Below are 22,648 nucleotides of genomic sequence, written 5' to 3'. Positions count from 1 at the left end.
TGCCCTGTGCTCCCTATGCCAGTGGCTGGCTTACATTTCTCCAGCCAGTTCTGAGGCTTCCCTGGAAAGATAGGGGTTGGAGAAAAAGGAAAAGAGATACGGAGCAAACCCAGGGGCTTAACCACTGGTCCAGTGGTTAAGAATCCACCTTCCAATGCAGGAACCCTGATTCCCTGATCAGGGAACTAAGATCCCACATACTGTGCAGTGCAGCCAAAAGATTAAAAACAAACAACAAAAAAGTACCTATCTTGGATTACCCCTCACACCAGCCTAGCCTGCAGGCAGCTCCCCCTCCAAGGGGCTCCTTGGGTCTCTGGGAAGCCCCAGATGCTCACGTGTGTGCTCAGTCTCAGTCATGCCTGACTCTGCGACCCTGTGGACTGTACCCTACCAGGCCCCTCAGTCTGTGGGATTCTCTAGGCAAGAATACTAGAGTGCGTTACCATTTCCTTCTCCACCCAAATGCTTGATTTAGGCCAAAATCATGCTCAGCACTGTATTATTGCTTTTTCATTTACCTGATCTCTTGATTTCTGAGAGGGGAAAAAAAATGTGGATTTATTAGTTTCTTGAGTATTTAGAACATTTTTGTCTTATCTTTATGTATAACATCTTTTGTTTTATTTTGATTATTTCAAAATAAAAATTGTTATTGGGGTATACAATGCTCTGTTATTGGTGTATAAAGGCTCATGCCTCTTATATCTTTCCAGGGGCTTATAACTCTTACCAATGTAAAATACCCCTGTGGCTCATAGCTCATTCTTGAGACTTTGAGCCTTGGGTTCTATTTCATCTGCAAGTATCTGGTACATGATAGTTCATAGCCACTTTTATCTTGCTTGCGACTTTCCCACCAATATATATCCTTAGTCAAAACAAAATAAAAAGAAGATGTTTAGAAAGAAATTGAAAGAAAGAAAGTGAAAGTGAAGTTGTTCAGTCCTGTCCAACTCTTTGCGACCCCATGGACTGTAGCCTACCAGGTTCCTCCGTCCATGGGATTTTCTAGGCAAGAATACTGGAGTGGGTTGCCATTTCTTTCTCCAGGGGATCTTCCCAACCCAGGGATCAAACCCAGGTCTCCTGCATTGTACGCAGACGCTTTACCATCTGAACCACCAGGGAAGTCCTAGAAAGAAATTACAAGAAGTTAAATTTCTTAACCTACTTATCTATGCGTGCTAAGTCATGTCTGACTCTTTTTGACCCTTTGGAGTGTAGCCCCCCAGGCTCCTCTGTCCATGGGGTTTGCCAGCCAAATACTGCTGTGGACTGCCGTGCTCTTCTCTAGGGAATCTTCCCAAGTCTCCTATGTCTCCTGCATTGGCAGGCAGTTTCTTAACCACTAGTGCCACCTGGAAAGCCCAGCCTACTTATGCTTGGCCCTTATTAGAATAAACTTGCTGGAATCCTTGTAAAATAGTAAAGTACCTCCACTAACAGTATTACAGATTTTTGTTATTGGAAAAAACAAACAAACAGAAGTTTCATGATTTACTGACACCTTATGGGGATAAAGAAAGACACATCCTGCCTGTTTGTGATTTTTTGTTTCTTTGGTCCCAGAAATTATTTTGAGAATGTCTAGATTATCAGACGGAGAAGGCAATGGCAACCCACTCCAGTACTCTTGCCTGGAAAATCCCATGGACGGAGGAGCCTGGTAGGCTGCAGTTCATGAGTCGCTGAGGGTCGGACACGACTGAGCAACTTCACTTTTCACTTTCATGCATTGGAGAAGGAAATGGCAGCCCACCCCAGTGTTCTTGCCTGGAGAATCCTAGGGACGGGGGAGCCTGGCGGGCTGCCGTCTATGGGGTCACACAGAGTCGGACACGACTGAAGTGACCTAGCAGCAGCAGTAGCAGATAATCAGAATTATGTAAGAGCCAGTGCACTTAACAGTAAATCTGATGTAAAGACATCCTTGTAATCAGCTATATCCCAATACAAAATAAAAAGTTTTGTGAAGGAACAGAAAAAAAGAAGGAGATAATACCATTTGTAGCAACATGGATGGATCCAGACATTATCATACTAAGTGAAGTAAGTCAGAGAAAGACAAACGTCACATGATATCACTTATATGTGGAATCTAAAAAGAGAAGGATACAAATGAACTCATTTATGAAACAGAAATAGGCTCAGACATAGAAAATAAACTTATGGTTACGAAAGGGGGGAGGGATAAATTCGGAGTTTGGGATTAAAATATACATACTGCTATATATAAAATAGAAAACCAACAAAGACATACGGTATAGCACGGGGAACTATACTTAATATCTTGTAATAGCCTATAATGGAAGCAAATCTGAAAAAGAATGTGTTCATGTGTGTCTATGTGTGTATAAAACTGGGACTTCCCTGGTGGTCCAGTGATTAAGACTCTGAGCTTCCACTGCCAGGAGGCACAGGTTTGATCTCTGGTCAGGGAACTAAGATCCCACATGCCACATGGCATGGCCGAAAAAGGAAACAAAAAACTGAGTCACTTTGCTGCACACCTGAAACTAACACAACATTGTAAATCAATTATATTTCAATTGAAAAAAAATTTTTCTAATTTAAATTTATTTTAATTAGAGGCTAGTTACTTTACAATATTGTATTGGTTTTGCCATACATCAACATGAATCTGCCATGGTTGTACACATGTTCCCAATCCTGAACCCCCCTCCCACCTCCCTCCCCAATTGAAAAAATTTTAATAAAAAATAAAAATAAAGACATCCTGGCACTCCTGATCATCAAACGTCCCTTAAAACTCACAGCCGTTCAACAACTCTTTTATTTTGTTGTTGTTGTCATTTTTATCTCTTTATTTTTGGTTGTGCTGGGTCTTCCTGGCTATGCGGGCTTTTCTCTGGTTGCACCAGGTAGGGTCTACTCTCCAGTTGAGGTGCTTGGGCTTCTCTTTGCAGTGGCTTCTCTTGTTGCGGAACAGGGGCTCTGGGGTACTCAGACTTCAGTAGTTGTGGCTCCCGGGTTCTGAAGCACAGGCTCAGCAGTTGTGGTGCACAGGCTTAGTTGCTCTGCAGCATGTGGGATCCTCCCAGATCAAGGATCGAACCTATGTCTCCTGCACTGGCATGCGGATTCCTCACCCCTGAGCCACCAGGGAAGCTCTCAGTTACTCTTTTTGTGTTCATGAGTGTCTGGTCACCCATTCAGAATGATACTGGGGAGGTAAAAATAGATATGGAACCGATACCATGTACAGACGTGCTTGTTTTCTCCCTTTGGCTGCGGTACTCCTTGTTGCTACTGGTGGGCTTTCTCTAGCTGCAGCCAGTGGAGGCTACTCTTTGTTGAGTTGCACGGACTTCTTGCAGTGACTCCTCTTGTTGCAGAGCATGGGCTCCAGGCGCACAGCCCTCAGTAGTTGAGGTACATGGTCTTAGTTGCCCTGCAGCACATGGGATCTTCCCGGATTGAACTCATGTCACTTGCGTTGGCAGGAGGATTTTTACTCACTGGATCACCAGAGAAGCCCCCGACCTGCCTTTCTAATGGTTTACTAATGGGATTCTAGAGGAAGGCCTGATCTTCACCTTTTCTCAACCCCCTATTTTATTTCACTTAAAGTGCTTTTTATTGTGGAGAAATGGATAGACAAGAACCACTCTTTATTATTATTTATTTGGGTGTGGCGGGTGTTAGTGTCATGCGGGGTATCTTCCTTTGCTGTGCACGGACTCTAGTTGTGTCTCTCAGACTCCAGAGCGAGCTTCAGAGCTCTCAGACTTCAGTAGTTGGGGCGACCTGTGGGATCTTAGTTCTCCAACCAGGGATCAAACCCTCGTCCCCTGCACTGCAGTGCAGATTCTTAACGACTGGGAAGTCCCAACAAGAACCAGTCTTGACTGTCCTTCCACATCTCTACATTTCTCTCTCATGTAATTTGCCCCTTTTAAACTTTGGCTCTAAGTTCTAATGTTTTACTACTTTGGCTCTAAGTTCTCCATGTTTCACTACTCTGTCTTCAAGTTTGCTAATTCATTTTTTAGCTATGTCCATTTTCTTATTCAGGTGTTTGGCTAAACTGCTTTACTTCAGAAATATTTTAAATTTCCAGATACTCTTTCTTGTTCTCTGATTGCTTGGTCCTCTGTAGTATAATTCTTATTTAATGCTGATAAACACTTGTTCAGGCTTTCTGAGGAAACCAGTTAGAATTTTTCAAACTCTCTGCTGTTCCATGTGATATCTCAGTTTCCTCTGGAGTCAGTTCAGTTTATTTGAATAGATCATTCCACTGCATGTACAAATTTTCTGTGAACATTTCTTCATTCTTGGTTGCTGTGCAGTAAAAGGTTAACTGAACAGGTCTAGGATGGTTAAATCCTGCATAGTCCAAAGAAAGGACTGGCCTTTTAACAGCTCTTAGGAAATAACATCCACCCCTTGGAGAGTCCTGCCTGAAAAGACTGTCTGTAGATCTGGGGTCCTTGGGCCTCTAGATAGTTGCTAATGATGTAATTTATGGTGGGGCCTTGGGTCAGACTGGATCAGCTGGACCTCTGGAGGGGCTGCAGTCAGAACTAAGGTCAGCCACGTGGGCACTCCATACCTTTGCGATGAAATCCCAATAGAAACTCCAAGACACCAAAGCTTAGGTGAGTGCCCCTGGTTGACAGCACTTCATGAGTGGGAAAATTAACCAGTGCCCACCCGACCTCTGTCCTCTGGAAGAGGACAGCTGGAAGCCTGTATCCGGTCTCTCCCAGACTCTCCTCTGCACCTTTGGCATGTGCTGATGTTATCTGTATCCATTCACTGTAAGGTAGCACAATCAGGAGAGGAACAGCTTTTCTGAGTTCTGTGAATCCTCCTAAAAAATTATTGACTTTGACTTTGTGCCCACAAAGTGACTTTGGGGCCTGCAACAGTGTCCACAAGGAGGGGAAGCAACCTGTAGGCTCTGTAGAGAGATGAGGCTCCTTGCCCGGCAACAGGCAGACAGGGAGGTTAAGAGCTCCCTAGATGGTCAAATCAGGCCAGTTTATTCTGTGGGTCCAGTGAAGGTCATCACTTTTAACAGCAGATAATACAGTGCGCGGCCCTAATCAGCACTCAGTGAGGACTTGGGACTGTGCTTTCATGAGAGTCCTGACGGTGGGCCAGGTCCTTGGTCCTTTCTAGAGGAAGGAGCGGCTAGTACAGAGGGCAGCAGGGGGCGGCCAGGCCCCAGCATGGCGGACGAGAGGGGTTGGCTGCTCGCACCGGTTCCCGGGCCATAGCAAGGTACGTCGTTGGGGACCAGTCCCAGTAACATGCTCAAAGCCGGGCACTGTGACGTCCCAGGTACCCAAACAAACCTTGGACCAGGGAGGTCGTCGGCCTGGCGAGGGTGGCCAGGGTTCCCGCGGCTCCCTCTCCCCCAGGGGGCGCTCAGCGGGGCCCTGGAGCGGGCGGGAGCGGAGAGGGCGCCGGGCGGCCGGGGGCGAGGCCATGCGCCCGCAGGGGGCGGCGCTGCTGCTGGCGCAGCTGTTGGTGCGGATCGAAATCGCCGAGCAGGGTGAGCTCGGGCGGCGAGGGCTGCGGGCACGAACCGGGGTGAGGGGGGCGGCTGGGGCGCGAGGAGGCAGTGGGGAACTCACCTCGTCTCCTGCCCGCAGCCCTTCGGGACAAGGACCTGCTGCTTCCAGGTAAGGCGTGCGGGAGGCGCTTCCCCGCGGAGGGCTCGTGGGCCCGAGCGCGAAGGGCGCCTCAGCTTTCCCTCTCCCCGCTCCAGGTTTTCAGAACTCGTCGATGCTCGCATGTAACTGATGGGCCCCGGGGGGCCGGGGGCGGGCAGGATGGGGCGGGCGCCCGCGGGCCACGTGGGGCGGGTCCCCAGCGTTCGACGCTTCCTGGGTGGCACGACCCCAGGACGCGCCGTTCCCCCCCCCTCCCTCCAGGACGCGCAGTTCCCCGGGAGCCCCTTCCCTTCCCAGTGGGTGAGGGTGGACAGGATGAGCCTGCCTCCAGCAGCTCAGCCTGGTGTCCGTCTGTCCATCCCAGGGCCTTGTGGTCAACGGGTCATCCCGACACGCATAGTGGGTGGAAAGGATGCAACAATCGGACACTGGCCGTGGCAGGGCAGCCTGCGTCTGTGGGGCTACCACTTCTGCGGAGCGAGCCTGCTCAACCGCCGCTGGGCGCTCTCGGCCGCGCACTGCTTTGAAAAGTGAGTCTGGGGGCAGGGGGCCCGCTGACCCCGCGTCCTGGTCTGTGCCAGGACGCGCGCCCATGTGCCACGTGGCCGCGGCCTTCGTGTGCTCCTGAGCCCCAGGCTGGGCTGCAGCCCGTTCCACACCGGCACGAGGCCCCCAGGGCGCTCCCTGAGGAAACCCTATGAGGTTTTTTCCGGAACGTTTGTGTGTCTTGTTCTCTTTCTTGCTTCGTTTGTCCCCCACATGGCACCTCCAGCCTCCACCTTCCTCACCCCACCTCCCAGCGGAGGTGTACCCCTGGGGGAGGAATGAGCTGAGGTAAGTGCTGGACAGGAGCCCGGCTGGTGGGGTCAGTGGTTCCCGAAGCTGTGTGGAGCCCAGCCTGTGTGACCCCCGTGAACCTGCTGGTCCCCTTAAGAGGAGGGCCCTGGAGGCGACAGGGGGTTGAGTGACTGGCCAGGTGAGCTGGCAGGGGAGGCACCCTCCTGTCCCACGTCCCCAGGTGTGGGACTTTGTTTGGGGCTCGGGGCTCTCCCCGTTTCTGCCCTGGCCTCTTTGTGGAAGGAGGACCTGTGTCCGGGATGAGCCGGGCAGTGGCCCGGCAGTCTCAGGGAGTGGCCCAGGCATGCTGGGATGGCCCACTCTCCCTCTGAAGACCCCTGAGGGCTCTCTCCTCCCTTGATAGCAACCGAAATCCCTTTCACTGGTCAGTCCAGTTTGGGGAGCTGTCTGCCGCACCATCCATTTGGAACTTGCAAGCCTACTACAACCGTTACAATGTGGACCAGATTTTCCTGAGCCCCCACTATCTGGGCGCTCCGGTGTATGACATCGCCCTGTTGAAGCTGTCCTCCTCAGTCACCTATACTAAGTACATCCAGCCCATCTGCGTCATGGCCTCCATCTCTGAGTTTGAGAACAGGAGTGACTGCTGGGTGACCGGCTGGGGAGACATTGAAGAGGAGCTGAGTGAGTCTGGGGACAGACGGGTATGGGCCAGGCGAGGGTGGCAGTGCCATCGCCTGCTGGTTCTAGCTGCACCAGCCTCATGCTGGCAGCCTGCTCAGTGTTTTCTGGATGCTGGCTCTCCACCCTTGCCCCTCACCCGTAGAGCAGGGCTTTCTGTATGTACCCTAAGCTCCCCTTCTCTTCCGGAGATTGTGAGCCAGAAACCAGAGAGGAAGGCCCAGGCTAGCACCCTCAGCCTGCTGGGTGTCTGTTGGGTGCTGTGGGGGAAGTGGGTGTCTGTGTTTCAGGAAACCCTTCTTTCTACCCCAGCAGGGTGCTCCCCCCTACCCCCTCCATCCAGCCTCCCACTCCAGCTCCCCAACCCCTTCTGCACCGACAGGGGCGGTGGGAGGTGGGAGCCCTCCCATCCTGGAGTGCCAGCTCATTCATTCTCTCCTTGAAACTTTAAGCCTTGCTCCAGCCCTGCTCCCACTCAATCTCTGCGGGGCTCCATGTGCTGGCATTAGTGAAATGTGAAAGTGAAATCGCTCAGTTGCGTCCGACTCTTTGTGACCCCATGGACTGTAGCCCACCAGACTCCTCCGTCCATGGGATTCTCCAGGCAAGAGCCCTGGAGTGGGTTGCCATTAGCTGCCACCCATTTCTGTCTTACCACGAGTCCCTCGAATCTGCTGGGCCCAGGTCCCCCAGAGGGGCTCACGAATTAGACCCCGGTCACACTGCCCCCGGGCCTAGCACGGCCCTGCCTTGCCCTCAACCACAGCAGCCGTGATAGACCAAGCTCCCCTGGTGCACTGTGTGTACCAGGGCTCCAAGGACTCTCTTCGTTCTGAAGTCTACCTGCCAAAGAGCTGGGAGCATCTTTATGCCTGCTTTACAGATGAGGAAACCCGGAGAGGCATGGAGAGTTTCCCAGGCCCTGGGGATCCATGGAGAAGCCAGGGCTCCTTGGCCCAGAGAGAGTAGCCAGCCACACACCTGGCATTGCCAGTGAGGAGAGGGGAGTCGACTGGAGACCTGCCCTGTCCTTTCCTTGCACCCCAGGGGGCTGGAGAAGGTGCCCCAGTGTAGACTTCTTGGGCCCAAAGGGCTGGATGGCCGTGAGCTGAGGGGCCCAGCCAGGCTGACACTGCCCCTCCCCCAGCTGACAGGTAATCACATCCAGCGCCAGCTGAACCCTCACTCCGACAGGTAGAAAGTGACTTCTTGACCCCACCCCCAGAGCTGATGTACTCTGTACTAGTGGGGAAACCTTGGGCAAAGCACTTCATCTCACTCTGCCTCACCTTCCACATCTGTAAAATGGGGTAATAATAGTTCCCACCAGAGAGGGTAGTTCTGAGGCTTAAAAGCATTCCTACATGAGGGCTTAGCAGAGCGCCTGGAAGTCAAGAAACGATTGCTTCAACAGCTTTCAGTGTTAATGGGATCACCATCCTCTGCAGAACAAGGAGGTGATTCAGTTCTAGACTTTGGACAGGCCTGGCTTCATATCAGGGCTTCCCAGGGGGTGCTAATGGTAAAGGATCCGCTGACCCATGCAGGAGACATAAGAGACCCAGGTTCGATCCCTGGGTCGGGAAGACCCCCTGGAGGAGGGCATGGCAACCCAATCCACTATTCTTGCCTAGAGAATCCCATGAACAGAGGAGCCTGGTGGGTCATGGTCCATGGGGTTGCAAAGAGTTGGACACGATTAAAATAACTTAGCATGCATGGGTTCATGTTAGGCTCTGGCAGCTCCTGGTGCTTTGCCGGGGTTGAAGGAGGGTGACCTTCCTCCTGAATCTTTCCTTACCCAAGACCAAGGTTGATTACACTGCATCCCAGGGATGCTGCAGGAGCACCTGGTAGAGCTCTGGGCTCGGGCTAGGCAGGCTTGTTGCGGGGGGAGAGAGAGCACGCCAGGCTGCCCCACTCCCGCAGGCACTGGACGCTGGACTGTGCAGATCCTAAACCATCCCAGCTGCACCAGCCCCACCCCGGAGTGCTAAGGTCTCTCCCTGGGGGCTGGAGCAGGGCCTATTTTCTGCAGGCTGCAGTGAGGGAAGCTGTAACAGCCAGTCCCTCCTCTAGGCCCTTCCGTGGTGTGTTCATCACCCACCACGTGCTGGGTGCTGGGCTAGAGCAGAGGAGTCAAGGGCAATGTCCCAGGTACTGTGGGTGCCCCAGGGTCCCCCCGCCGCATGCCTTTGTAGCCTGTGCCATTCTGATGGCAGAGGAGAGGCTCAGGACGCCATCTTTCTCTGTTCCCTCAACTCCGTGGCAGGTCTGCCATCTCCCTACACCCTCCAGGAAGTGCAGGTCGGGATCATAAACACCACCATGTGTAATCACCTGTTCTCAATGCCCGATTTCCGCATTGACATCTGGGGAGACATGATTTGCGCTGGCGAGCCTCAAGGCGGCAAGGATTCCTGCTTTGTGAGTGTCCCTCCCGTCCCCAGCTCACGCATCACCCCAGCCGCCCGCCTCCCCTCCCTGGCCAGAAAGTACCCTGCGTCCCTGCCCTCCATTCGGGCCTCGTGTCCACCCTGGGGGGCGGGGGGAGGGACCACTGTTCCACTTTGCAGATGCAGAAGCTGAGGCTTGCTCACTTTGGTGGAGGGGAGGGGTGGGATTTGCACCCTGTCTGCCTGGCCACAGCCCCTCCTACTCTCCCGGCCTCTCTGCTCACCCCTCCTGCGCCACCCCAGGCTGGACTCACCCATGCTGGTCCCCAGGGTGACTCAGGTGGGCCCTTGGTCTGTGAAAAGAAAGGGCTGTGGTATCAAGTTGGAGTCGTGAGCTGGGGAGTGGGCTGCGGTAGGCCCAACCGGCCGGGTGTCTACACCAATATCAGTGTGCACTACAAGTGGATCCGAGAGGTTCTGGCCCAAAACAACACTTGCAGGCTGGACTCCTGCCTGATGCTGCTGCTCCTTCCTCTGCTCTGGGCTCTCCCATTCCTACAGCTGGCCTGAGCCCAGCCAGTGGCCCCCGAGAGTTGGGGCCATCTGCTGAGTCAGGCCCAGTCCCCTTCTGTCCCCTTTGCTAATAAAAGTGTATATGTTCAAGTTGACACCTTGCTGCACTTTCGGTGGCCCCGGGTGGCTTCCTGGACACCCTCACGGACACTTGCGTCCCGTCCACTCCAAGACCACTCTTTAACTCCTAAATCATCGTCCACTTATCTGTGCTATGCGGGTTTTGGTTGCAAACAACAAAACCCTTTCAAGGTTAGTTCGATCAGAAAGATCATTTATTAAAGGACTCTCAAGAGTCTTCTCCAGCACCACAATTTGAAAGCATCAGTTCTTCGGCGCTCAGCCTTCTTTATGGTCCAGCCCTTACATCCATACATGACTACTGGAAGAACCATAGATTTGGCTGGCGAGGCTTATGTCAGACCCAGTGTTGTCCTGGGAAGACAAGACCAGGCAGCTCCCTCTGGGGCCAGAGTTAGTCCCCTGATGGTGGAGAGGGCAGGACGGAGGAGGAAGGTCCTGGGAGGCGGGCAGTAGGGCCCAGATATGTCACCAGCCCTGTTTTCCCAGGCCTGGCCCTCAAGATACTGTGTCCCTCACCCATCCCTTCCAGGGACCCATACGGGGACCTGGGCCTGGCCTGGCCAGGAGTCTGTAGAGCCAGCAAGGGTGGAGCCCAGGAGCTTCTGAGCCGATACCAGGAAGATGCGCAGGCCTGCCCTGCAGCCACATGTGGTGAGGGGACCTGGGAAAGGGGAGGGCGTGGGTGTGGGTGTGTGATCTCTGCTTTCAGAGCTGGTGACCCACAAGTGACCCAGACAGACCTTCTCATGGCTGGGAGGGAGGGGCACCTAATCAACAAATAAGTGAACAAACCCAAGAAATATTCACATCTCCCCTCATTTTTCAGGATGGCCTCTGAGGGCCTCACACCCCTGTCCTGGGAGAGGAGGTCTCCGCCCAGGCTGCTCTGCAGTTCGCAGGCAGCACCCCCTCCCGGCCACGAGAGGAAGTTCCCACGTCAACCCTGAGAGGGGCTGGGGGCAGAGCCAGAGGTGGTGCCCAGCGCCCAGCCCCCAGCCCCCAGCCCAGCTTCAGGTGGGGTCCCCTGGGCTGGGTGACGGTGCCCTTCATTCAGAAGGAGAAGCAGGCTGCAGCCAGCCACCACGCCATCCTCACCCGCCTCAGTATCGACCTCTGAGAATTTCACCTGAGACCGGTGGCCTCTCAAGAGGCCTCTTATCTGAAGAAATAGCCCCCTCAGGTCATCGGGAGGCCCTGTGGGTGGCCCCAAAGGTGTTATTTTGATTTGAACATGTCACAAACTGTACAGCGGCCTGGGAGACACACCCAACTGTCTTCTAAACTGGATGTACCAATAGTATGTTCCCACCAGCTATGAATGAGTTCAGCTTCATTTTTTATATCTAAAAAATTGTACCTTTCCTTCAGATGGTTAGAATAAAATGAGTTAATTTATAAACGGCTTAGAACAATATCCGATATAGAAGAAGCACGTTTCCCTGGTGGCTCAGTGGTAAAGAATTCGCCTGCAATGCAGGAGATGCTGGTTCGATCCTTGGGTTGGGAAGATCCCTCGGAGGAGGAAATGACAACTCACTCCAGTATTCTTGCCTGGGAAATCCCATGAACAGAGGAGCCTTACAGGCTACAGTCCACGGGGTCGCAGAAGAGTCAGATACAAATGATTGACTGGACAACAAACCCAGAATAAGCACTGTGCCTGGGCTCTCATCACCACCGTCACCCCGACTACCACCATCACCAACATCCGCATCGCCACCCTGTGACCCAGCCAGCAGAATTTTGAAAGGAAGAGAACGCCCAGCTCCTGAGGCCCCAGTGTGAGCACCAGAATGACCACCTTACTTCTCTTTCTCTAGATTGATTCTGAAACAGCCCAGCCCTCCTCAGCCATGCCTCTATTTTAGCAGTGGTTCCCAACATGTATTCCATGGAATGTTATTTCCCAAGGCTGTGAATAAACTTCATTTGTAAAAGGAGCTTATGATCACAGACTTTGGGGAAAGTGAAATCTTTAAAAAATTTTTTTTGTTGACCTAGAACCTATTATACAGAGTGAAGTGACTCAGAAAGAAAAAGACAAATATCATATTCTAATGCATATATACAGAATCTAGAAAAATGGTGCTGAAGAATTTATTTACAGGGCAGCAGTGGAGAAACAGACATGGAGAATAGACTAATGGACATGGGGAGAGGGGAGGAGAGGGTGAGATGTATGTTGTGAGTAACGTGGAAATTTACATTACCATATGTAAAATAGACAGCCAATGGGAATTTGCTGCATGGCTCAGGAAACTCAAACAGGGGCTCTGTATCAACCTAGAGTGGGGGGATGGGGCGGGAGATGGAAGGGAGGTTCAGAAGGGAGGGGATATACCTATGGCTGATTCATATTGAGGTTTGACAGAAAACAACAAAATTCTGTAAAGCAATTATCCTTCAATAAAAAAATAAATTAAAAAATATAAAGAAAAAATTAGTTTTTCAGAATAAAAGTTGTAATAATAAAAAAATTTTTTTGTTGCAGAACTTTTCAATGACTTTTACTTGCTAAAATGCATCAGGAATCTGAAAGAGAAAATATAGTGGGTTGCGTTTCCCAAATTTCTTGACCATAGAACTGTCACTTGTGAGGGATTTCTTAAGGGATGTGTGGATGCTGTTCCACCGTCTCTAGGGCCAGGCTGAATCTTCACAGTTCCCTTGGAGTCTCTCTCTCTCTCTCTTTCTCTCTCGTAGGATCCACCCGAGCGGACAGCCTCCCCCTTCTCAGGTGGATTTTTCTCCGGTACAATTTCATTTCCTTTCTGCACCTGTCCCTCCCAGGTACCCCATCTGACACGAGGGGGCGGTAGTGAGCTGAGATCCGGCTTCTCAAGCCGGCCCGGTGTTTGTCTAGAAGCGAGGAAATGGCTCAACATTGACATTTTCTCCTTTTGCTAAATACAGCTGGTAGATGAAAACACAGCGAACTGAGGTGCCTGCAACAACGCTCATTTCCCTGCACTCGTGTCTACGTTGTGACGGCTCTGGGCCCTGCCTTCCCATCGCCCTCACCCTCTTTGTCATTCACCAGCTGCTCAGGTTTCCTGCGTAGAGTCCCTCTTCATGGGGGTCTCCCTTGCTGTCCACGTCCAGGAGATCTCTCCCCTACAGAATCCGATGGCAGAGCCACCAGGTCATCTGACTAATAAAGAGGCTTGTTTTTCCTTTTAAAGTGGGAAGCTTGAAGAATTGGCACGTGTCCTATCTGGGGCTGCTCATGACGCCCCCACCTTGGACAAATGTTCAGCTAATGGGGAAAATCGCTCTGCAGAACCAGACTTCTTAGCAAAGTAAAAGTAGCTTTATGATGATTATCAAAATAATGCCTTCTTGTTAGAAAATAAAAATCAATCAAAGGAGCTCAAAGAAGAAACTTAAAAAAAAATCACCAGAACCAAACTTGTAATCAGTCTCCTAGTGTTGGATAGTTGAAAAGTTGCTGTCATTTAAAATGATATCTTGGCTGGTCTCCATCTTCCCCTTCTGGGTGCGGCTGGTGAACGAGGAGTCCCAGGAAGTGTTCTTCAGTGGCCTGTTTGAGAACTGCTTCCATATCAAGTGCTGGAAGCCTCGACCCTTATCCATTTACGTCATCCTCGGCCGAGTCTCCCTGCTGTCCGCCATTGTCTTGTCTTTCCTTACCACTTTCATCATGGTGTCCTTTGCGTCTCAGCTCTTTCCGAGGACCCGGAAGCACAATTTTGTGTCAGCCTTCATCAGTTTCCTCACAGGGGCTTGTGCCTTCCTGGCCTTGTTGCTGCATGCCCTGGAGATCCAGAGTCTGCGGATGAAGCCCAGCCCCCCGCAGTTCTCCATACAGTGGCCTTACTACGTCCTGGGCTTCAGCATCCTTCTGTTCATGGTGGCTGGTGCCATCTGCCTCATCCAAGAAATAGCCTGCCCTAGATGCCATTTGTTGCCCATTTCCCAGAGTACTGAGGACACCCAAGAGATCTCGTACCTGGAAAACCTGGATAGTCTGGGAGGAGAACTGAGCTCCATGCAGAAGGAGACGCTGCTGAAGGAAGAAACCATTATCTAGACCCAGACAGTCTGTGCCCTGCCCTTCGTCCAGTGCACATGTGTCAGTGTGTGTGGCTCTTCAGTCTCCCCCAGTCTCTGCCGTTTCTGATGAGGCTTTTGAGTGTCAAGTCAACCCCTCCCTTCCCCCTCCTCACAGTGATTCTATCCTGCGTATGTTTGATATTTGTTAAACGTTTTTTTTAATTCTTAAAAAAAAAAAAAGAAAAGTAAAATGATATCTTTAGGAAAACCTTAATTTATAAATTTGGCACATCTTCCCAATCACTCCTATTCATTTATTTATTTGGCTGCACCGGTCTTAGTGACGACATGCAGGATCATTTATTCGTGGTAGGTGGGATCTAGTTACCCGACCAGGGATTGAACCCGGGTCTCCTGTGTTGGGAGCATGGAGTCTTAGCCATTGGACCACCAGGGAAGTCCCTCTCATCATTTCTTAGGATACCTTTTCTGTGGGCGCAATGTTTTAGCCAAATGGGCTTCATGTTTGTAAGGTTTTTAAGTCATGAGAAGGTCCTCAGTACACTCCCCCAGGTAAGTAAGAGAACCCATTCCCCATATTGTTCCTGACCCTGGGAATCTCCAATTTCATATCTTTTGAGAACTTATAGGTTAAAAATGTATCCCATTTAAAAAAGAACAATCATTTTTACTTTGTAAAATTAGTACAACCCTATTTTAAAAATGGAAGTGGTACGAAAAAGAACAGAAGAGAGATAGAAAAATGCCTTAAATTCCATCATCTGGAAGTAACCCTAGTTTTGTTTGAACATTGTTCCAGAAATCTGTTTGGAAAGACAAGTTCAAGGACAGAAAGATGGAAGGAAAGATAAGCAGGTGGGGCAGCATGGACACCTGCTTCTCTTAGACACTTCCAAACTCTAGAAAACAACAAGATATGTACAAACAGAGTAATTCTCTAAGAATGCTGGACCCCAGCAATTCTAAGAGAGTTCCAGAAAAACATCTACTTCTGCTTTCTTGACTATGCCAAAGCCTTTGACTGTGTGGATCACAATAAACTGTGGAAAATGCTGAAAGAGATGGAAATACCAGACCACCTGACCTGCCTCTTGAGAAACCTGTATGCAGGTCAGGAAGCAATAGTTAGAACTGGACATGGAACAACAGACTGGTTCCAAATAGGAAAAGGAGTACGTCAAGGCTGTATATTGTCACCCTGCTTATTTAACTTCTATGCAGAGTACATCATGAGAAACACTGGGCTGGAAGAAGCACAAGCTGGAATCAAGATTGCCGGGAGAAATATCAATAACCTCAGATATGCAGATGACACCACCCTTATGGCAGAAAGTGAAGAGGAACTCAAAAGCCTCCTGATGAAAGTGAAAGAGGAGAGTGAAAAAGTTGGCTTAAAGCTCAATATTCAGAAAACTAAGATCATGGCATCCGGTCCCATCACTTCATGGCAAATAGAAGGGGAAACAGTGGAAACAGTGGCTGACTTTATTTTTCTGGGCTCCAAAATCACTGCAGATGGTGATTGCAGCCATGAAATTAAAAGACACTTACTCCTCAGAAGGAGTTATGACCAACCTAGACAGCATATTAAAAAACAGAGACATTACTTTGCCAACAAAGGTCTGTCTAGTCAAGGCTATGGTTTTTCCTGTGGTCATGTATGGATGTGAGAGTTGGACTATAAAGAAAGCTGAGTGCCGAAGAATTGATGCTTTGGAACTGTGGTGTTGGAGAAGACTCTTGAGAGTCCCTTGGACTGCAAGGAGATCCAACCAGTCCATCCTAAAGGAGATCAGCCCTGGGTGTTCTTTGGAAGGACTGATGCTGAAGCTGAAACTCCAATACTTTGGCCACCTGATACACAGAGCTGACTCATTTGAAAAGACCCTAATGCTGGGAAAGATTGAGGGCAGGAGGAGAAGGGGACGACAGAGGATGAGACGGTTAGATGGCATCATCAACTCAATGGACATGGGTTTGGGTGGATTCCTGGAGCTGGTGATGGACAGGGAGGCCTGGCATGCTGTGATTTATGGGGTTGCAAAGAGTCAGACGTGACTGAGCGACCGAACTGAACTGAACTGAAGCTTCTCAAAGATATAAGCAGGGGCTTCCCTGATGGCCCAGTGGTTAAGAATCCACCTTGTAATGGGAATTACAGGAGACACCAGTTTGACTACAGGGGACACTGGTTCGATGCCTGGTCCGGGAAGACCTCATGCCAGGGAGCAACTAAGCCTGTGTGTCACAACTACTGAGCCCACGCGCTACAACTACTGAAGCCTGCACGCCTAGAGCCCGTGCTCCACAACGAGAGAAGCCACCGCCACGAGAAGCCCGTGCTCACGACTACAGAGTAGCCCCCACTTGTCGCAACTGGAGAAAGCCAACGCATAACAACGAAGACCTAGAACAGACAAAAGTTAAAAAGTTAATTAAGTTAAAAAAAGAGGTAGGCAGATGGGCTTGCATTGATATGGGTCTAGGGGTTTGTAGGCAGGATACAGTGAATCTGGGGTTCATGAGAGGCTCTCAGAAAACCTCAGTCTGTTTGGTTAACTCCCTGCAGTGGGTTGGACCAGAAAGCAAGCCCTCACCAAGAACCGAGTCCGTTGGAGCCTTGATCTTGGACTTCCAGCCTCCAGAACTGTAAGGGATAAACCTCTGTTGTTTGAGCCCCTCCCCCTGCCCCCAGTCTGCAGTACTGGTTACAGCAGCCCAGGCTGACCGATACACGAGGTGAAAAGCACTGTGTCAGGGCAGCCTCGGGGAATGGAACTTGGAGATCTTGCCTCCATCAACCTGACCCTGGGGTGGAGGTCATTTTATTTTCAGCACTTGCACTAATGGGACTTTAATTACATATAAGATTAGACAAAAACGTGTGGCCGGGCTACCTGGCATTCCATTAAAAGTACTGAGTTTCTCTGCAGAAAGCTGGAGAAAAATGTTTTGCTTAGAGCATTCAGTGAGATTTTTAAGGGAATGAGCAAAGGCGGAGAATCGAGAGCTTCAGAAATACACAGCCAAGTTGTCCTTTCAGAGGGGGCCACCTGGTGTGGCAACAGCCCCCCAAAGGCAAGCGAGGGAAAGTCGCTCAGTCGTTTCCAACTCTGCAGCCCCATGGGCTGCAGCCTGCTGGGCTCCTCTGTCCATGGGATTCTTCAGGCAAGAATCCTGGAGTGGATAGCCATTTCCTTCTCCAAGGGATCTTCCCAAGTCAGGGATGGAACCCGGGTCTCCTGCATTGCAGGCAGATTCTTTACCATCTGAGCCACCAGGGAAGCCCCACCAGGCACAAAGGCCAGCTTTGGACTCCTCTTGGGACTGGGACAGAATGCCCCTTCCCTTCTTGATCTCCCCACTACCCTGCTCAGCAGGATCTTCCATCTGATTCCTGGGGCCTCGGACATCAGATGAGGCCGCCTGCAGGAGCCAGCACCCCTTGCCGTGCCCCGGGAGCCTGAGCCTGGGACGCAGGATCCAGCTTCCAAGCAAGCAAGGCAGGGGCTCCCTGCCGAGGGGCCACAGGGAGGTGCCCACCAGCTCTGAGTGTGCTGGGGACCAAGGCCTCAATCGGCTGTCCTAGGACTGCAGAGCATAGTGGAGAGGGAGGCAAGGGATGTTAGTCCTGACCTGCCCCCGACCCACATGCCAGTTGGCTCAGCATCTGCCCCTGCTGGGAGAAGGAGACCCAGTTGTTCCGGGCTCCTGGAAGACTGAGATCCGGGGTACGCCCACAGAGGGGATTATGGTCTCAATGCTCCTAAACCCCCTTGTGCGCAACTCTGATCCCCAGGGACAAAGGGCCTGTGTTAAATCTCCGCAGTGGGCTCAGAGCCAGCACTGGGCCCCGGGTGACCGAGGGGGCAGGGCTCCTCTGGGGACCGGGCTTCCAGCATAGGTGTGCATGGTGCACACAGCTGCTCAGGGCAGTGCAAACTCCTGGGTGTAGGGATAGCTGGGCAAATGTTAGAAGGTGCATCCTGTGTTGCACACGTGCATTTTGAAAGCACGTGTGTGCATGTGTGTCTCTTATAACCATGCCCCTGCCCTCCATGATAATGTGCCGCCCGTGTGCCCTTGGGCAAGTGCCCTCATCCCCTCCTTGTCCAATCTGGCAGCCAATACTTCCTCCAATTCCCACCCTAGGTACTGCATCCTGGAGTCTTGGCCAGACAAACCCTGCTTTTGGGCTCACACCCTGGCAGTCTGCAGTGAGAATGAAGCCTCCTAATTGGCAGCATTAGCAGAAGAAGTGCCTGGCACTGGGCTGGGGCAGGAACACAAGCCCCTTTGTGCCGCCTCTGGGCCCCTTTTAGGAGCTGTACCTGCCGGGGTCCTAGGCCTCCTGCGTCTCCACCTCCCCAGAAGGATCCGGGGCCCCGGGAGGGCTTCTCTGCCCCCTGCAGCTGGCTGGCCCTGCCCTTCCCCAGAGGCATCATGGGGCTGGAGGACTCTGGGGGCGTATGTGGAGCTCTGGAGGTCAGGTGAAGGCCTCACCTTTGCCACAGGAATCAGGGGGGCCTGAGCCCTAAGGAGCCTGTCCAGGGGAACAGTGCAGGCCCAGAAGGAGGGGCCAGCTTCTGGACAAGGCTGCTCTCTGCTCCATGTGTGCTGAGTTGCCCGGTCGTGTCCAACTTTTCGTGACCCCGTGGACTGTAGCCCACAAGGCTCCTCTCTCCATGGGATTCTCCAGGCAAGAATTCTGGAGTGGGTTGCCATGCCCTCCTCCAGTGGACCTTCTTGACTCAGGGATTGAAGCCATGTCTGTATCTTCTGCATTGCAGGCGGGTTCTTTACCGCTGAGCCTGTAGGGAAACCCAAAAGGGTGATAACACTTGTTTATTGGCAATGGCATTGACATTTCATGAACTTTTCAAATCTCACATTATTCTTCTGAATTTTTACTAATCATTTAAAATGTAAAATGTATTCTTAGCTCACGGATTGTGTAAGATGCGATGGCAGGCGGAACTTGGCCTGCGGATCACAGTGTGCTGACCCCTGACCCCGGGTCATGATGTAAGTAAGGGAGGTGGCAGCTAGACAGGGCCTCCACTCTGACACCAAGGCCCCCGCACTACCATCCCGATAAAGCCAGAGTCCCCGGTTCCTGGAAGCCAGCTCTTCCCCAGTGAAACTGGCACATGCCAGGCCACTATCTGTGCCCCTTCTCCTTGTCATCACGTGGGGGTTCTGGACCTTGAACTGGGTTCTACACGAGGCAGGAGCCCTGGGCCCCACGAAGCTCTGCAGGCAGCTACCCTGAAGCACCCCTGTGAGGCTGACCCTGTTTGGTCAACTGGGAAGGGCTCTAGGACACCTCCCCCACCTCTGAAGTCAAGGTCAAGTGCAAGGGCCCAGAAGAGAGACCCAGAGGTCAGAGTAAAATACCTGTCATTGTCTCCGTGTATTTGTGTAGGCTGCGGGGCCAAAACAATAAACACAGCACATCCGGGAGCCTCCCCACTGGATGGCTCTGGGGATTCCCCCAGAAGAACCCCCCACCAGCTCCTTCCTGCTCCCTGCTGACCCCTTGACTCCTTCCTCCTGGAGGGGGGCCCACATGGCCCAGGAGGGTATAAAAGGCCCAGTGGCGGACATCCAGGTACCAAAAGACAGACTCCGCAGGCCAGGTAAGGCCCCGCCCCCACCATGCTTGGGCCCACGAGGTCAGGGGAGGCCCCTCTCTGAGATCGTAGGCCTGTGCTATTCTCCCCGGGAGCCCTTGAATCTCCAGCCAGAAGCCATGCTGCTGTGGCTGACCCTCGCCTTCCTGTGGAGCCCCACCTGCTGGGCACAGCGTAAGTCTGGCTGGGGGTCCCCCCAGCCCACCCCCCTGGAGGCCCCCTTCACCCCTCCCTCTGTCCACGGCTGGGGTCTGGGCCAGCCCTTGTCACAGACGGACTCTGCTCTCAGGCCTGTCCCCTCGTCTGAGGGGCTGTGTCCTCCTCTGGGTAGAAACAGCCAACACATCACCGTGTGCTTATTTTTTTCTCTTCCCCACCTGGTTCTTTCATCTAATAGAGAAGTATGGGCCTGGAGGAGGTACCTATTTCAGTACCTCTAGAGACTTCCAAAACGATATCACCGGGATTCGAGTGTTCATAGGTCCTCTGGGCCTAATCAAGAGGTGAGTTGAGCAGGGCCCGGGAGCCCCTCACTGCGTCCCAGCCCCTGCCCCAGTCTCAGGAACCTGGGGAGGGGGCTGGTCCCTCCTCCCAGCACCCTCACTGGGGTCCTGATGTCTCCTGAGTCAGCTGAGGTCTGTCCCTCTTCCTCTGCTGTTTCCTCCCCTGCACCCCAGCCCTGTCCCCTCCGCTCTCCTCCTGCAAGTCCGGCCTCTGCTTCCTGGGATGACCGAAAGGGAGGGGTGCTTCTCCCCACTGTCGCCTTTCAACCCCAACTCAGCTCAACCAGAAATGGTCTCTCAGTTTGAGAATGCCTATGGGAAAGCAGAAGTTCTGCCCAGGTTAGGGTCAAAGAGAAAAGGAAAGAGGACCACTGATTGAACACTAGAAGTGTAGAGGCAGCAAGCCCAGGGTCTTCCCCTAATGGTTAAATGGGTGCTTTGCTCCAGGCCTGGGGTAGATATTTGCTCTGCATTTTCAGGGTCCCAGGGACCTGGGGAGAAGGAATGGGCCTGAGCAGCAGACACCATGGGGGCCAGAGTGTGGGCAGGGGCCAGAGTGTGGGCGGGGCCAGTGAGGAGGGGACACTCTGGGATGGACACTGAGGTGGGGGAAGGTCACAGAGACAGGTCACCTGCTCCTGGGGCCCCCACCTGGCCTAGTGCAGTGACTGGGGCTCCAAATGCTGGGCCGGGGGTCAGGTCCCTACTCTGAGCCAGGAGACCAGCTGTACCTCCTGAGGGTCACGGTGACTGGGCACCTTGGGGAGCTCTCCTGATGGAAGATCTCAGTGACTGCTCCCCCAAATCAGTCCCACTTTGCAGATGAGCAAACTGAGCCCTGGAGAGGCTGGTCAACAAGCCCCAAATCACGGAGCCTGAAAGTGGCAGAGCAGGTGCTGAGACCAGGAAGCCTGACTCAGGCACCAAAGTCACGAGCTCAGGGATTTATGGTGCAGTGATAGGCTGTCCTTGCTGGACATAGAGGGGTGGTGTTTACAGGACTGGGGATTTGCGGGTTACCCAGACCCTGGACCTTCAAAGCTCGCCCTTTCTTCCAGTATCCAGGTGAGGTTTGGCTCCTCCTGGAGTGAGAAATATGGAGCCCCAGGTGGGACACCTCAGGAAGTCATTCTGCTGCCCGAAGAACACATTACAGGAATCTACGGCTCCTATAAGAATTTCCTCCGCCACTTGGTCATATACACGGACCGAGGGAGGTTGTTCCCATTTGGGAAGGAAGATGGCAACACCTTTATTGCTTTCCCTGATGAAAGTGACAAGGTGCTCATCGGAGTCTGTGGCCACTACAAGCTTCTGGGCATTACCAGCATTGGCTTTGAATGGGGTTATCCTTCATTCTTAAACAAATAGCACCGCAACCAAAGAGAAATGACCATTCCTGAATTTCCAGGTCTGAGCTGTGGGTTACCCTGCCAAGGCCATCTGGTTGGTGGTGGGCACAAGGCAGCAGGGACCTGACTGCAGCCCTGAATCAGAATCCACCAATAAATCCAGCTTCTGCAGCTACAGTGGGTCCAGGGTGCTCCTTGGCCGGGGATGCGAACAAAGCCTTCTGAGTTTGTGGGGACGAGGCCTCTGGGGCGGAGCTCACTGAGCAGAGCTGCAGTAGGAGGCAGGAGGGGGTCCAACACCCCAGGGCTGGGTGATTCTGACAGAAAGCAGGGCCTGCCCATGCAGACCCCACCGGATCCCATAATCTCTGAGGATTCGGGGCTCCCAGAGGCCCCACCCTGGCTCTCTGCTGCAAGGCCATCCAGGGAGCCTGAGCTGTCCAGGCTCAATTCCAGGATTCTCTGAGTGTACAGGGACTTGGGGAAGCCACTCAATCATTCATTCACCCATTCACTCACTCAGCATACAGTTGCTAAGGCCTAGGCCACAGATGGATCCTTGGACACCAGAGAAATGAAGAGCCCAGGGATCAGCCAGGGGTTCCCCATGAGAAGTGGATACAGAAGCTGATGGAGGCAGCTGGCTGTTGCAACTGCATTGATAGTAACAGGTCTAGCGCCCTGTGCTCAGGCATAAGCCCAGTGGTGGGTGTGCTTCAGGGAAGCCTTCTCAGAGGGGGCACTATCTGAGCTAAGTATAAAGGCTGAGTGAGAGCTGGCCAGGTGGGGTTAAGGGAGGGAGGCCTCCAGGCCAAGAGATCAACACGGGAGTGGCCAGAGCCAGGCATCCCCAGGACCCCACTTCTTGAAAGGGGGCATCTGTTACAGCCTGAAGGGAAAGGAAAGCAGCCCCCAGGCCTGGCACATTCTCTCAACACCTCC

The 22,648-nt window shown here is 52.4% G+C and overlaps 3 protein-coding genes across 5 annotated transcripts; all 3 read left to right on the top strand.

The window, feature by feature from the left end:
• The first annotated feature begins 2,633 nt into the window (after positions 1-2,633).
• On the top strand, positions 2,634-11,582 carry PRSS21 (serine protease 21). Of its 3 annotated transcripts, XR_009733439.1 has the most exons (8): positions 2,637-5,527; positions 5,628-5,657; positions 5,744-5,770; positions 6,013-6,178; positions 6,850-7,133; positions 9,403-9,557; positions 10,713-10,834; positions 11,010-11,582. XR_009733439.1 is itself a non-coding variant. In XM_061400911.1 (7 exons), exons 1-7 carry the CDS (start codon positions 5,461-5,463, stop codon positions 10,094-10,096), a joined length of 996 nt encoding a protein of 331 aa, XP_061256895.1. In that variant the 5' UTR covers positions 2,634-5,460; the 3' UTR covers positions 10,097-10,194. The 3 variants fall into 3 exon arrangements, 2 of the variants coding, with proteins under 2 accessions (XP_061256895.1, XP_061256896.1); XM_061400911.1 differs by lacking the exons at positions 10,713-10,834; positions 11,010-11,582 and adding an exon at positions 9,830-10,194 and having other exon boundaries at positions 2,634-5,527; XM_061400912.1 differs by lacking the exons at positions 10,713-10,834; positions 11,010-11,582 and adding an exon at positions 9,857-10,194 and having other exon boundaries at positions 2,641-5,527.
• A 2,046-nt stretch (positions 11,583-13,628) lies between these two features.
• LOC133238142 (transmembrane protein 225B-like) lies at positions 13,629-14,417 on the top strand. The gene has a single exon (XM_061400913.1). It carries the CDS (start codon positions 13,644-13,646, stop codon positions 14,232-14,234), a length of 591 nt encoding a protein of 196 aa, XP_061256897.1. The 5' UTR covers positions 13,629-13,643; the 3' UTR covers positions 14,235-14,417.
• Positions 14,418-19,772: 5,355 nt separating this feature from the next.
• LOC133238138 (zymogen granule protein 16 homolog B-like) lies at positions 19,773-21,883 on the top strand. The gene is made up of 3 exons (XM_061400905.1): positions 19,773-20,025; positions 20,249-20,354; positions 21,413-21,883. The coding sequence occupies exons 1-3, from the start codon at positions 19,788-19,790 to the stop codon at positions 21,723-21,725; spliced, it is 657 nt and encodes a 218-aa protein (XP_061256889.1). The 5' UTR covers positions 19,773-19,787; the 3' UTR covers positions 21,726-21,883.
• The last annotated feature ends 765 nt before the right edge of the window (positions 21,884-22,648 follow it).

The sequence above is a fragment of the Bos javanicus genome, chromosome 25 (assembly GCF_032452875.1).
Source record: "Bos javanicus breed banteng chromosome 25, ARS-OSU_banteng_1.0, whole genome shotgun sequence".
Taxonomy (NCBI): Eukaryota; Metazoa; Chordata; class Mammalia; order Artiodactyla; family Bovidae; genus Bos; species Bos javanicus.
Note: the sequence above shows the minus strand (reverse complement) of the source record. Positions and strands in the feature narration are given on the sequence as shown.

Bases quoted from the DNA above. Each gene is read 5' to 3' on its own strand.
- LOC133238138 (XM_061400905.1), top strand. From the start codon at position 19,788: ATGGCCCAGGAGGGTATAAAAGGCCCAGTGGCGGACATCCAGGTACCA. The intron at 20,026-20,248 runs GTAAGTCTGGCT...TTCATCTAATAG, and splicing joins CCCCACCTGCTGGGCACAGC to AGAAGTATGGGCCTGGAGGA. The intron at 20,355-21,412 runs GTGAGTTGAGCA...CCTTTCTTCCAG, and splicing joins CCTCTGGGCCTAATCAAGAG to TATCCAGGTGAGGTTTGGCT.
- PRSS21 (XM_061400911.1), top strand. From the start codon at position 5,461: ATGCGCCCGCAGGGGGCGGCGCTGCTGCTGGCGCAGCTGTTGGTGCGG. The intron at 5,658-5,743 runs GTAAGGCGTGCG...TCCCCGCTCCAG, and splicing joins CAAGGACCTGCTGCTTCCAG to GTTTTCAGAACTCGTCGATG. The intron at 5,771-6,012 runs GTAACTGATGGG...TGTCCATCCCAG, and splicing joins GAACTCGTCGATGCTCGCAT to GGCCTTGTGGTCAACGGGTC.
- LOC133238142 (XM_061400913.1), top strand. From the start codon at position 13,644: ATGATATCTTGGCTGGTCTCCATCTTCCCCTTCTGGGTGCGGCTGGTG.